Source organism: Melopsittacus undulatus, chromosome 9, assembly GCF_012275295.1.
Source record: "Melopsittacus undulatus isolate bMelUnd1 chromosome 9, bMelUnd1.mat.Z, whole genome shotgun sequence".
NCBI lineage: Eukaryota > Metazoa > Chordata > Aves > Psittaciformes > Psittaculidae > Melopsittacus > Melopsittacus undulatus.
In genome coordinates this window covers 12,085,726-12,100,574 of record NC_047535.1, presented here as the reverse complement: position 1 = coordinate 12,100,574, position 14,849 = coordinate 12,085,726, and the positions used below count along the sequence as shown (strand labels likewise).

The window sequence follows — 14,849 nt, the reverse complement described above, 5'->3', positions numbered from 1 at the left end:
AATTACTGCTTTATAGTTGCATGTGTAGGTGCATGTCCCCAGGCAGGCATGTTTGGGATACTGACACCTGGGTACCCTCATTTCATCTTGGTTTTCATCACTGTTGATCATGCAAAATCTCTCTGTGTCGTGGCTGGGAGCACCATGGTGGCCTTGGCTCTCCCTCAGAGGTATTATTCCTCTTTCTAGGAGAGCTGTTGGAGGAGCAGTGAATCTCCCTGCTCTGATTTGTAGCTCACATTGGCAGTACCTGGAAAACTTCATGTTTTCAGTAATGTTCTTAGATTTACTATAGAGGTTTTATCTTCACCTTTTGTAACCCTTCTGCTTGTGCCAGGCACTGCCTGACCCCATGTGTGCTTCCACATCACTTGCTGTCATTGCTCTGCAATATCCACCCTCCCCTTGCCTTCTGAAAAAACTCTTCCAGGTTCCTGATGAAATTAGATTTATATGTTAAATATATATATATGTTTGGTGTTTTTTTTACCTTTCACTGCCAGTGGTGGGATTTATGGTGTGATCTTGTGCATCATCTGCTTGAATGCACCAAAGGAAAGTGAGCCAAAGTGACGGGCACATCTCCTGGCCCTGGGATTGCAACCAACTCACCAACTCCCGATGGTGTGAGGACTGCTGGTTTATGTGATGTGAATTCAAAGAGCAAATAAAAGCTTTGGCGAGAGAGAAATATGAACATTGGATGTGAGAGCATGAGAAGCAAAAACCATTTTAGTGCAGAGCAGGAATCCTTTCCAATTACCTCTTTTCTTCTCTCTTTCAGGCTGTGACTGTGAGGAACTCTATGGCTAAATCCTTGTACAGTGCCCTGTTCGACTGGATAGTGTTCAGAATTAACCATGCACTACTCAACTCAAAGGATATGGAGGAAAGCACCAAGGTAATGTCTCACCAGCTCTTCTGGCTACCCTCTTGTGCTTTTAAAATAGGTAACTATTAGATAAAACATTACCCAAGCTCCTAGCAGCAAATTGCTTCACATGAAGTTCGGTTCTCTCCAGTTAATATTTAGACTGAATACATCATTATTTTAAGTGGCATTTGCAGAGCTGGGAAGGGTGAAGCACCTCAAACAATATATCCTCAAAGCAGCTGAGGAAGAGGTTTTTTTGTAGCCACAAAAGCCTGTTCCCCCACCCCTTCCAGGAGCAATGCCAAATCATTTTCCTCCTTGTGTGTAAAACTATAGGGCTGTATATAATTGAGGGGAAAAAAGGGAAATCTAGCTGATGAGAGGTGTTTTGATGAAGTTGCTCCATAAAAATCATTAGAGGTGTCAGCAAGCACTGAGATACCACATCTATAATGAGCAGAAAACTAAGATTAGGCAAATGCAAAGCTGGCACGCTGCCAAGCCACTTTCCCAAAGAATTGATGGAAGGGATGACATGACATCTCTTGTCATAGCAGGTACTGGGTGCTACAGCCATCCCCTCCAAAACCTCATATGTTCATCCATGCTCGTCACACTGGGGTGATGCTGAACCCAAAACACATGGGTGTATGGATGCATCCATGCAGCATGCGCTTGCAGCTTGCCAGCTCCCCTTGGCTTGGGAATTTTGGGCATGGGCCAGCAGCATGTGTTGTTTTGGGGGGAGAGGGGGGGTTGTACATCCAAGCTGAAGCCACAGCTGCCAAAAGGAGGACTGTGTTGCTAAGCACTAACTTTATATTTGAATTATGCTGTAGGAGGCTTGTAGTGTAGCTGCTTCTTTATTTAACTCCGTAGAAATGCTTGTGGAGAGTAATTATAGACTGGAAATAAATGCACACATAGAGAATTTGGTAATATGCTTTTCTGAGAAGAGAGGTTGTTCAAGTACCATCCAGCGTGTCTTCCAGCTGCACAGGCTTCCTCTCCCTCTGTTTAATGCTTTACCAAAAACGTTGTGTTCTTTCCTGATTTTTTGTTTCCAAGTCATCCATAGTTTTGTCTGGGCTGTCAGGAACAGAGCCCACAGCCCTGTTTGTGTATTTGGTGAAGCAGAAAAGGTGGATTTGTTCTGACAAGAAAATGCATCTCAAATACTGATTAATTCTTGTTTATGATCCAAAGATTTTTAAAACGTATCCTCTGTTCCCTAATATTTAAATACTAACTGAGACTAGAAAAGTAATGCTTAGTCAGCATGTCTGAAATAGCAGGGCACAATGGTGGATGTTTATGGGCCATTAAACTTTGATTCCCAACCTCAAATCTCAGCAGGTAAGAGCCAGAACAACCCAAATTCATGCTTTTTTCCAGCATTGCCACTGCATATTAACCCTCTGCTGCCTCCAGTCAATGTTCCTGGACAGTATAACCACCTTCCCCTTTCACATCTTCCTATATCATCTCATGAATTCCTAATTCCCAGTGTTCTGACCTATGGGGATGCTGATTGACAGATGATGAATATGAGCCAGCTTGTGCCCAGGCAGCCAAGAAGCCCCCAGCATCCTGGCCTGGATCAGCACCAGTGCAGCAGCAGGGCCAGGGCAGGGATCGAGCCCTTGTACTGGGCACTGGTGAGGCAAGTGGCAAGATCTGTCAAGTCAGTTCTGGGCTGCCCGTGGGCCAGGTTTCTGGAACAGGGAGGTAGTGAACAGAATACCAGGAAATCTGTACTTCTAGGATGGGAGAATAATTAGGTTTGTCTTCAGACTTCCATGAACATTGATTTTTCACAGGTCCCAGAAATCATGGGAATGCATGAATCCTGCCTTTTGTATGGGTAGAGAGGTTAAAGAAGAGCACTTATGTGCATTGCACAGAGCTGCAGAGAGCAGCTTTGTTAAACATTCACTAGTCAATTTGCTCTCAAGTTGTTGTACAGTGTCACCTCCTTTAGCCCCTGAGTTGAGTCCTCACAGCACAGAGGGAGGAGAAGTGCCTGCTAGGACCTGCAGAGCTTGGAATAGCTGCTCTTTTGCCCTCAGGGGGTAACGTCACTGTCAACAAGCAGCTGAGGCCATTCCAGGCTCTGTGGCTGCTGCTGGGACACCAGCCCACAGTCACTGCCCTTCTCTGACCTGGAGGAATGTGGATGGTGACTAATTTGAGTTTTCCTACCACTTCAACTCCTGCTTGCAGGAACCCCGAATGAGGATATAGGTGGTTCTTAATCTCCCATATGTGGTCTTGAGTTTGGGCAACACCAGCAGGTAACTGGAAGGTGGACTAGGAGAAGGGGGATCTCTGATCCTTGCTGTAAGGCAAGCACTTGGATGACGTCTACTTGCTGGCATCTGCCAGCTCCCTCCACCAAAATCTCCTAAACACACCAAGTCTCTGATTTATAATAGAGAAACAGTCTTGCACCTCACCATGGCAGGTTCCTGACTCCTGACTTTGCAGCAGGTAAGCAGCATGCGACTCACCCTGCAACAAATGTCCTGGCTGAATCCCACTCTTGCCGCCAGTATTGCTCTGACTTTTAAGACAGATTTTGAAATAATCCTGTAGGTTGTGAAGGTTCAGAAGGTGGTTAAATGATGGATTTTTGCCAGACTGCTTTCTTACATGACAATAGTGTTATGCAGAAGTACTATAAGACCCCAACCCATCTGAATTCAGAGTGTATATGGGAGGAGAACTGCATCTGAAGTTGATGAGAAAAACTGATATTGTATCATAAAATCATAAAATGGTTTGTGTTGAAGGGACCTTAAAGCTCATCCAGTCCCAAGACCCTGCCACGAGCAGGGCCATCTTCCACTAGAGCAGCTTGCACCAAGCCATGTCTAACCTGGCTTTGAGTAGTTGAGGATTGTGACGTGAAGGCTGGAGGTTGCAGAAAATGACAAATCCTTCTAGATGCACTTGAGGGACACATGTGAAATCTGGGTTTGAGAACTCTGTGTGCTGTGGAAACACGTGCAGCCACCTCTGCTCTGGCAAAGTCCTGTTGTTGTCCAGCCATAGAGGAGAACTGCGTTGACCAAACTCATGCTCAACCAACCTGGTGGTGGATTCATCAGTGCAGACTGATTTGGTGAGGAGGCTGTTTATACCTAGTAGAACCTATTTAATTTCTGGAAGACTGACTGGGTGGTTTGGTGACAGGTGGGAAGATGACCTAGATTCTAACAAAGTCCAAATCCTAGGAGAACCTGGGACAATGGGGATGGAGACAAGTTTCATATCCCAATAAGTGTGTTTATTTGATGTCAGCAGCAAAGAGAAGATCAAAAGATGAAGCTGGGTAAAAAATACAAACAGCCAGCCATCATTCTTCCACTGCTTTTCAAGCAAGTATTTGGAAGATGTAAATCAGACCTTTGATATCCGAATTCAGTTAAATGTAGAACGAATTATTTTGGGAAAACACGGTGGGATTTGGCTTATCTTGCTTGCTGACAGGATTTCTAGTATATTATTTCTGAACCAAGTTGTGAATAAGTTATTTGATAATGCTCTTTGATGCTCATAGCAGTCCTGCTGTGTGTCGTTTTTACTCTGACTCTGTTTCCTTGGTCTTCTCTCTATCACTTTTAGCTTTTGTGTTCTTGTGATCCCCTACAAACTGAAATTTGACCTTTGTTAATGAGGCAGGAGACTTTTCCTCCTCTTGAGAACGAGATTACTAAGCCTCTAAGTCTCTTATTTAATTCCCCTTCCATAAATAAGGTTAAGAACTGTTAGAAGTCCATCTCATTGCTTAATATGTTTATATAGTGTAGATTGTAGTGGACTAAAAAGGACTTTTTCCAAGGTTTGTTTTAAGCTTTTACTATTTGGCTCTTAAGAATTGTTTTAATTTCTTCCTAAATAACCCTGCTGCTGTTTTCACATGAGGTGCTGCTTTACATAGTGATGCTGGTAAATGTGAATTCATGGACATGAAGAAAATTTCTCTAAATTAATGGCCATGAAGAAAATTCATGGTTGAATTCATGAAGAATTCATGGCCATGAAGAAAATTTATTTAAATTTAATCAACTAGTTAATTCTTGGCTCTCTGACCCAAAACAGAGGAATTGCTGAACACACAATGGATTTAGTGCACATCTAGTTTTAGGTCTCAACTTCCAAATTTGTAGCAAATCACTGCTTCTCACTTTACAGAATAGGTCATCATGTACAGTGTGATGATGTAAACTGGAATAGTCCTTTCAGATTTAGTAGTGATGGATTTTGGATTGGGGTTTTTTTTGTGTGTTTTGGGGGGGGGGGGGGTTACAGTGTTGGTTTTAGAATATTGTAGAGAAATATTTTAAAAAATTGAAAAAGATACAAAGTACAAAAATAACAAATAAAAATGTTTTCTCCCAGAATCTAAAGCAAACCTATTTGTGATTGCCAAGATCTACCTCCGTGGTGGAATGACATCAGCAGGGTGCATCTGAGCTGACATAAATCAGCTCCACCGATCACTATTTACTGATGATTTGGGAGTTGGGGATCACGTAGTTTTGAGACCATCATTTGCCAGAGGCTGTTAAAACTCGTGCTCGGTGTTTGAATGTCACGGCTGTGACATTTTTAGCAGAACATGAGGTCACTCTTTATCATCTCAAGCAGAAAGTGCTCACTAACCCAGCGTTCACCCAGGTTTTAAAGATCAGTGTAGACCTACGCTTTAAATTACAGGAGCTTTGGTGCAGGTTTGATATACTGGTGATACCGTCTCTGCTTCAGGCATATCCATGCATATATTTGTCAATTTTAAATGTTACTTTTGATAAAGGAACAGCATTAGCACATAAACTAGACTTGGCTAGTTGAGGTCTGAATTATAGTCCAGCTTCGCATGATTTCCTTATGGTGCTTGTTTGAAGTGTGAATTTAAAACTGAGGTATTAGGAGATTTATGAATGTAAAATTCCTTTGATTATTTTCTTTCAATATTGGGCTGCAAATTTAAAATCAGCCAGATCACAGGCTTTGCTCAGGCAGGTTAATGAAATAATTTCATTACCACATGCCTCAATAGAAAGAAGGTTTTTTTACTTTGCTATAAGAAATGACTGTACAGGTAGATCTGTGTGGCTTTATGACCCTTTGGCATAGGTGCTGGAGGTTTTTTTGGCTCAAAAGCAGGAAGTAGCCATAAATTCCCAATTTCTCACTTTCAACAGTTTTACCAACTTGCATACATTGACCTCTTTATTTTGGGAGCTGGGATGCTGCCTGCAATGACAAAGGGCAAAGACCTGATCCTCTGCAGAGCTCTTCCCTAATTTCTTAAGTGTGAAACTCTGCAGAAACCCAACAGTTTTGTAGTTCTGTGCATTTTACATGTTAGAGCTTGTTGAATTTTGGGTGCCAGCAAAAAAATATGAAAAGACAACATTAAAATATCATTGGAATAGAATTCTTTTCTAACTGAAATAGCAGATTTTTTTCTATATAAGGATTTTCTATTTTGCTGTATAAATGTTTTTTCATGCACACATTTAAATATATTTTGTAGCAGTTTCAACACAGTAAATGAACCACTATTGAAGAAAAGGGAGAGGAGTTTTTGTGCTCAGCTATTTCATATTGAGTTATGTTCAGTGGCAGGGACTTGACTATTCCATAGATAACTCCGGTAATTCCAGAAGGATTCTAGAAGTGTGAGTGGTTTATTTACTAAGTCTTGCTTTTAAGTAGTACAATGGAGACTTCTATGTAGGGCAGTTTTTAGGGAGCTCTTGTGTATTGTAGGGGAAGACTTACACAGCAGTGGGGATTTGCTTACACATTGTGGATGGGAAAAAGCCACTTTGTCCTGTTGCCATCATCACTTTTTCCATGTATAACATAGATAAAAGATGAACAACAAATTTAAGAAGAATTCTAGTGAAAATAGACCAACAAAAAAGATGAAGTAGAAGATTTCTGCTTGTTAGGGTGTCATTTGTGAATGTATTTGTGAATAAATGGGTTACCACATTCATTGGCAAGAGCAGGAAAAGGAAGCTTGACCCTTGGGAAGCAACGAGTGAGAGCAAATCCCTCTGCAGGCTCAGTCTTTGTTCCAGTGGCTTCCCAGTTTCCATCTGCTGGTCAAATGACTGCTTCTCATGGGTGTTTTGCCAAGGGATGCAAACCTGTGGGAAGCTGGCCTAGGACCTTCAGTAGTTATCCATGTCATGTCATGGGTGAGGGAGAGGAGTTAGAGTCTGTCTGGCCCTGGAGAAGGGAGAAAAACCTGGATGAAGTAGCCGAAGACCTCTTGGGAAAATGGGTGGGATTCTTATTGTGCTTCTATGCTTTCTCAATTTTGTTTTTACTTGTTCTGATAGCCAAAATCCAGATCGTACCAAGCTTCAACTCACAACCCGGGTGGCTGCTCTGCCTGCAGCCACTGGGTCTATTCCAGCTGTAGGTGGTTCTCTGGTCAGGAGTTGAGCACAGAAGGAATATTTTCCTCCCACTTCATGTGATCTGTTGAAAACAGACGAACTGCAGCATAGGGAGACTTATGGATAGTCTGGTTTGTATTTCTGGTGGTGGGTTTGAGGCTGGTCTTAGGATGGTCATCTTAGATAATCCAGAGTGCACATAAGACCTGCAGATAAGACCAATAGAATTAAAACTAGAGTGCCTGTCAGCTCTCAGGTTCTTCTCAGGTGTTTCTGCTTCCTGCTTGAGGTTTGGTTCATCTGACCAGTGCTAATGCTGTTACCTCTCTTACTGCTTTATTTAGTCAATTGTAAGGTATGAGCAGAGCCTGTGTATGTGTGAGGTGGCTTTGGGTAGACCCTGGAGCACAGCCCATAGCGAACTGCTGATGGAGCTCTCTGCGCATGTGTCCTTCAGGCATGTAGAAAACCTTGGTGCACCCACATCTTCATGAACATCTTGAGGTCATTGTAGGTTAAAGGGGAGACCAAACACGCTTTAACTCTTCAGTTTGGAGAAAAGGCTGTGGTGGGATATGGTGGAGGTTTGCAAAATCATCAGAGGTGGAAAAAAAAGGCAATTTAGAACTGTAACTCACAAAATCCTTATGTTATTAGGGGCTGATTTAGTAAAATCCCACCTATATAGTGAACTTCTAGAAGGTGGCCTGATAGGCTGGGAGGGATCATAGTGTCACTAGTGTCAATGGGTTCAAAACAAAATTGGATGGGTAGCTCTTCACACACATGGTTTAGTGGTGGTCTTGGCAGTCCTTGGGGTAAAGGTTGGACTTGATGATCTTAAAGGTGTTTTCCAACCTGGTTGATTCTATGATTATATGTATCATAAGTGTCACATGCATGCAAAAAGTGTCACCAACCCACCAATGTCTGGTGTCAGGTCAGGGATCTCTCAGCCTCAAGGGGTAACTTAGAAAAGCAGCCCTGCTCAAGGGGAGATCACCACCACTGTGTGGCCAACTGCTATGGAGAGGAGAACTCAATGGGCCCTGATGGCTGCAGGTATTTATAGTGTCAAGTAGCTGATATTTCATCAGATTTTCTGCTGTGTTCATAGAATCGTAGAATCCCAGACTGGTTTGGGTGGAAGGGACCTTAAAGCCCATCCAGTTCCAACCCCTGCCACAGGCAGGGACACCTTCCACTGGAGCAGTTTGCTCCAAGCCCCTGTGTCCAACCTGGCCTTGAACACTGCCAGGGATGGGGCAGCCACAGCTTCTCTGGGCACCCTGTGCCAGCGCCTCAGCACCCTCCCAGGGAAGAACTTGTTCCTCATATCCAACCTGAACTTCCCCTGTTTCAGTTTGAACCCATCACCCCTTGTCCTGTCGCTACAGTCCCTGATGAAGAGTCCCTCTCCAGCATCCTTGTAGCCCCCTTCAGGTACCGGAAGCTGCTCTGATGTCTCCACATTAATGCATTTTCAGCCACTTATCCACTCCGTGTCCAGCCAAACTGTTCTTTTTGAGGATTTGATGCTGAGTTCTCCCTGATAGCCTCACACAATAGGATTAACTTCAGTTTGGGCTGCTTGCTGAGTGTCTGCCTGGACCAACGTTCAGTTAGTTCAAACAGGAGGAGTGTGTCTGTCACACAGGATGGGCTGTCCTGCTGCCATGGTTGGGGATGGGGGGCTGGGAGGAGTGTGGGGCTGGTCTTACAGAACTTTTTTGGTGTCCTAGTGCCAGAGCCTGGGGCTCTGAGACAGCATCCATAGGAAATGAGGCCTGATTCCCTTCTCTGCACAGAGACCTTCATTCAAGGCAATTCCAGACTTATTTTTCTTTATTGCAATGGATTATTTCCCTGCAAACCCTGCTGTGCTCCCAATACGCTTTGCTCCCAGCATCCAAAAGTGTTTCTTTGGGAGGCTTGCAGCTGGAGTGTGTTTGCTTAGACACCCTCCATTCACTTTGTAGGCATGTTTCTGTGGACTGTCTTCATGGTGTAAGCCTTTTTTCCCACTCCTATCCCCATTTTCCCCCTCAAAATATAAATACTTAGATCCAATAGAATAACTTGGAACTGGGTTCAGGTTTCTTCAAATATAGCAATTTACCTATAAATTAAAGAAAACACCAACTCTTAAATTACTTTTCTTTTAGAAAGAGGCCTGATATCAGCACTTCCGTGTTGTGTCTCTGATGTAGGTGAAGTCTTCCAGATGGCATAATACTGGCAATTCCAGTAAAAATTAAAAGTCTGGCTATTAAGTATATTTAATTCCATCTGTAAGCTTTTGATTATGTACAAATAATCTATTTACTTTCTGTGGTTTGTTTTTAATCTTCATTGTTACTTTTCCTGCAGACTCTATCTATTGGAGTACTTGATATTTTTGGGTTTGAAGACTATGAAAACAACAGTTTTGAACAATTCTGCATCAACTTTGCCAACGAGCGCTTGCAGCACTACTTTAACCAGCACATCTTTAAACTTGAACAGGTAAGTCTGGAAATGCTCTCTGATGACAATGACTGTTGATGTGTGTTTGTGACACCAATAATAAAGTTCTTAAATTGTCCCTTTAATTCTCGTATGTTAAAGACTGTGCACTGATTTATTCAACTATAACTTCTAATTTATCATATGACTTATTGCTACCTTATTGCAAAATAAAATCCAGCCAGAGATTTGGTGGTTTTAAATGAATGTTTTGAGATACAAGTGTCCTCAAACATCAGGAAGACCTTGACTGTTGCTCTTTCGTCTCCTTGATACATGTTCAGAGGGCTCATCCATTTGTGGGGAGGGAGGAAGTGTCACTGTCGTACATGTTCTCCAGGGTCAGACTTGAGATCCTTATGACCTCCAGCAGCCATGGCAGATTAGGAAAGGTTGAACTTTAAGCTTTGCTTTAGGTTTGTTAAGACTCTGTGTTGCTTTCCAGCCTCAGATGAATGTGCTGTAAGAGAGAGGTAACAAAAATAACAGTCCTTAATTTAGCGGGTAACATATACACAGGCTGGTATGGTCTATTAATTAGAATGGGAGGAGGATTTTCCAAATATAATTTGTTATCTAAAAACAAGTGGGACAGGATAACTGCTGAACATGTTGTTTCGTGGATGCACAACAAACAGTTGAGCTGTATAATACAGTAAATATGCTATAGACCTTCAAAATGCCTTTTTTTTTTTTCAATGCCAGCCTGCATGCCCTGCCTTCAGGTGAAATTCTTCTCTGGGTGATGTCAAAGGAAATTCTCCTTGATACTAGTTTCAGCAGGGCTGCGCTCTGCAGCCTAAGTCCAGCTGAGATCAAAGAATTAAACCAACCCTTCCCAGAAATGCTGATAGTTTCATTTGAGCCTCCACAGTGTCATAAGAGATCTGAAAAGTCGGAAAGAGAAGCCTGCTCAAATATAAGGATAGTCACAAATAAGCAAATGAGTGGATCATCTGGGGGGTGTTTGATCTGGAGTTTAATGCTTCTCATTTTCGTTGGTGAGGGTTTTTTTTGCTCAAGATGGGGAACAGAGCTGCTCAAAACCATTTTATTTCCATTTTTTAACAAGTCTTTGTGTTCTGCTGTGCCCTGCTCTGAGCAGTTAGTAGAAAAACCTGTCTGTATTTCTAGGAACAGGTCTAGTTGACTGCTCTCCACCATAAAAATGCAAACTAAAAGACTATTGCAAAGCCAGTATAGCTTTTTTTTTTCTATAAAGATAACAACACACTTTCTATAAGAGACCTGGGGAGGGAGGACCCTTGCTGAAAGCTGGATGGTACCTCAGTGAGGTGGGATTTCAGACCACTTGGGTTTCAGCTGGCTTCATAGGGGCAAGCCAAGATGCTCTCATCCATAAGGGAATTCCTGTGCTTGGGCTGGGATTTCTTAGCAGGTCAGTGCTCCTTCTTGAGCCTGGGGTATGCACAGAGCTCCTGATTGCAGCAATCTGTAATTCTGCTCAGACTGGCTTCTAACCAATGACCTAATTAGTTTTCTCCTATAAATCTGTCAAGCACATGAAGTCATTAGAGTCAGGATTTGCTGTATGGATGAGAGGAGCAGTTGTGGAGGCATCCAATTGCAAAGGGCTCATTCCAATTCTTACTGCAGGAGGACGTCATCTGTCTAGGGCTGGAACACTGCAAGCTCTGCTTGGGGAAAATACTGTTGTCTCTGCATAGTTTGCTTTCTATAACTATAAATAAGCTATACAGCTGCATGAGCACTAATTCTTGGTTGAATTATTTACATGGTTTAATAATTTACTTTTCCTCTTCTTGGAGTTATGTGCTGCATGTGGAGGAGTGGATTTGATGGAAAGAAAACAGATCTTGTATATTCGGATCTTGGGTGTTTGCAATATCCTTCCTTCCTAGCTGGCCCAAAGATTAATCTGTTTTTTAATGGTAGCTGTCAGTCTGCAGGTGAAAACTAAGTAGTTGATATTGTGTCTCAAGATGGCAGTTAGTTCTATTACTTTGCACTGTGAGTTTATCTGAGATACTTGTGGCTTTACAAGGGACTATTTGGTGCCTTGATGGCTGAAAACCAAGTTGGTGATAGGTGCGTGATGTGGAGGGATCCTCTCTGCATCCAGAGATAGGCTTGCTGTATCTCCAAAGCTTGCAGGAGGCCAAAGACAGGCTTCTGAATGATATGGACACATCTGCTGAAAGAAATGAGAATTTAAGTATTTGCTAAAAACTGTCATGGAATCTGTGTGCAAAAGCACAAAGTGTTCTCATGGCTCTGCTGGTGTGTAGCCATGATGTGTTGCTGTGGTATGCAGATGTTATGGAAACCAGGATACCTACCACAGAGTAATCTCACAAAGGCATAGGGTTATTTGAACCTTTCTTTTCCTTTTCTTGCTGAAATCTAATACAATGTGCCTGGTGAATCTCTTTTTAAACCTTCTGTCTGAAGACAACACTATTCACTGTGGTTGCAAACAGCTGCCCGAGGCATCCTCGGGAGTCTGGCTTCAGCCTCATGCCTCCTATAAATACAGCTGCTGTCATGTTGTGCACCAAGAGCATGCAAAGCTCTTTGCAATAGCAACCTCCTTTCTTTGAGCCAAGCATGAAAATAAGGATAATGTCTCTCTGCCTCCTGTTTGTAGTAAAATAGGAGGAAAAGGCAAAAAATGGCAAATGTGAGAGTTCTGCCTTGGATAAAGAAAATTATTGATGTTTCTTTACAACTTTCTTTTTAAACCAACTATCCTGGATTGCTAAGGAAGATTTAGTGGTGGTTCATGATAGCAGATGAAAGACAAGCCCTAACTAGGCTGTAAAGCCCAGGCTTATAAATCTTGGCCTATCTGTACAGGCAGATCTTGGTTTGGGACTGATAAGGATCTCTTAATCTAGAAAGACTGCTATTGCAGGAAACAACTTGCAGCCTGCCCCATCACATAGTAAGGGTGGCTTTCTCCTCCCTGTGTATCTCAGAGGTTTATGGGGTGGAGGTTGGATAAGGGGCTGTAGTTAGTGGCTGCAGGTGCTGCCTGATGCGATGCTTGCTCTGTGTGGCAGGAGGGTGGAGTGCCCTTCACCAAGCTCCACACAGAATGCAGACACGTTTAGCTTTGCAGACAGCATGACTCCATCCCTCCTTGGGCTGATGACTTCAGGCGAGATGACCCCATAGCTCTTGCAGTCTTAGATGCTATCAGAGCATCACACTGCAGCAGTGGTTCTCTGTTCCCTGGTGGCTGACCCATCCCCCTGTCGTCGAGTGGCCTCCTCTGCAGAGCTGATAAGTCCAGAGCTGTCCTGACCTTCAGATGTCCTTCAAATAACACCCAGGTGAAGATGTAGTTTGGAGATCACCAGTAGCATCATACCCATGATATGAGTTTCCCCGGATTTCTGGATCTTTGGCAGTTTGAAGGCCAGGAATAAAAGGTTTTATTTCTCAATATATTCCGTTCTCCTAACTGTTATCTTAGACTTCACTGATTTTCCCCCATTCTTGCTCAGGCTCATTCAATGTTCCACTTTTTGGTTACCCTCATTCACCTTTCCCTGTTTCAGCTGATGTTTTGCAAAAGTTAAGAAGTTATTAATTCCTAAGGGGGCTGGAGCACCTCCCATACAAAGACAGGCTGAGAACATTGGGGCTGTTCAGCCTGGAGAAGAGAAGCTGTGTGGAGACCTCAGAGCAGCTTCCAGTGTCTGAAGGGGGCTACAAGGATGTTGGAGAGGGGCTCTTCATCAGGGACTGTAGTGATAGGACAAGGGGTGATGGGCTCAAACTCAAACAGGGGAAGTTCAGGTTAGATCTAAGGCACAAGCTCTCCCCTGTGAGGGTGCTGAGGCACTGGCACAGGGTACCCGGAGAAGTGATGAATGCTCCATCCCTGGCAGTGTTTAAGGCCAGGTCAGACAATGCCTTGGGTGACATGGTCTAGTGGAAGGTGTCCCTGCCCATGGCAGGGGGGTTGGAACTGTGTGATTTTAAAGTCCTTTCCAGCTAAAACGGTTTTGTGATTCTATGATTCATCCTGTAGCTTTCCATCCCACGGACATTGCTGTTTAAGTTCTTTACTGCCCCATTTTCTATCTGTTCTTTACCTGCCAAACCTCAATTTTGAGAACATCCTTTTGTTTTAAGAAATGATGAATAACTGGGGTTGAGACTGAAAAAAATATTTGGAATGTGATTGACTGGCTTGAGGTGAAGTATTGAGCAGAGTCTGTTTTCTGGCGGGGTCCCTGGTGAGTTGATGTCCCAGCCAGCAAAGCTTGGCCTGCTCAGATAAACTTAATTCCATAAAGATAACTCATCCTTACGAAATGGTTGTTCAGCATCAAAAGCTCAGTAAATATTTAGGGAGATCTATAGGTTTTACTGATCCTGTGCAGTAGGTGGAGAAATCTGAGGGTCCAGACTAAATCATGAACATTAAAACAATCTGTCCATTGTTGTGGCAGTGGATTGATTACAGAGAAGCATTGATTTGTCATAGAAATTGGTGATAGGTTGTTTATTCAGTCTGGGAAATTACTGTCATGCCTTCGATCCTTTCAAGCATCTTGGAGAGTTTCTCAGGCTGTGCTCCTCTGCCCCAGCCACTTTTCATGGCGTTTAGAGAAACCAAAATAGGAGCATTTATAATAAATAAATTCAAAATAAATTGAGAAAAAAGGTTTTTCTCACTTCCTTCTAGTAAGGGTGAGTTTGTATGTCATCACTCTGGTTAGGCACAAACGCCTCTATTGCTTCTTTATTGCCAACCATCAGGAGTCAACCACTGAGGACTGGGAGGATCAGTTCAGATTCCTGGTTTTGTTGGTGATGAGCAGATGCCCTCTGAAAAATGCTGCTCTCAACTGTGTGCCACACAGGAGAAATAGCAAGATGCACAAGTTGTTGAGTTATTATTTGGCAATACACCATCATATGTAACTCACATTTGGGGGGGGGGGGGAGAGGGGAGAAAGGATGCTTAAGAGTTTTCTTTAGGATAGGAAGATTTCAAATTCCAGGATTGAAATGAAACATGGCTCTTGTCATCATCAGTCCCCTAAAACATT

At 43.0% G+C, this 14,849-nt stretch overlaps 1 protein-coding gene across 1 annotated transcript in view; it reads left to right on the top strand.

Moving 5' to 3' along the window:
- MYO9A (myosin IXA) overlaps positions 1-14,849 on the top strand; it is a 185,822-nt gene that overhangs the window by 107,140 nt on the left and 63,833 nt on the right. The window contains exons 10-11 of the mRNA XM_034066356.1: positions 785-901; positions 9,667-9,801. Of these exons, the coding sequence (XP_033922247.1) occupies positions 785-901; positions 9,667-9,801 (252 nt within the window). The remainder of the gene's footprint in view (positions 1-784; positions 902-9,666; positions 9,802-14,849) is intronic.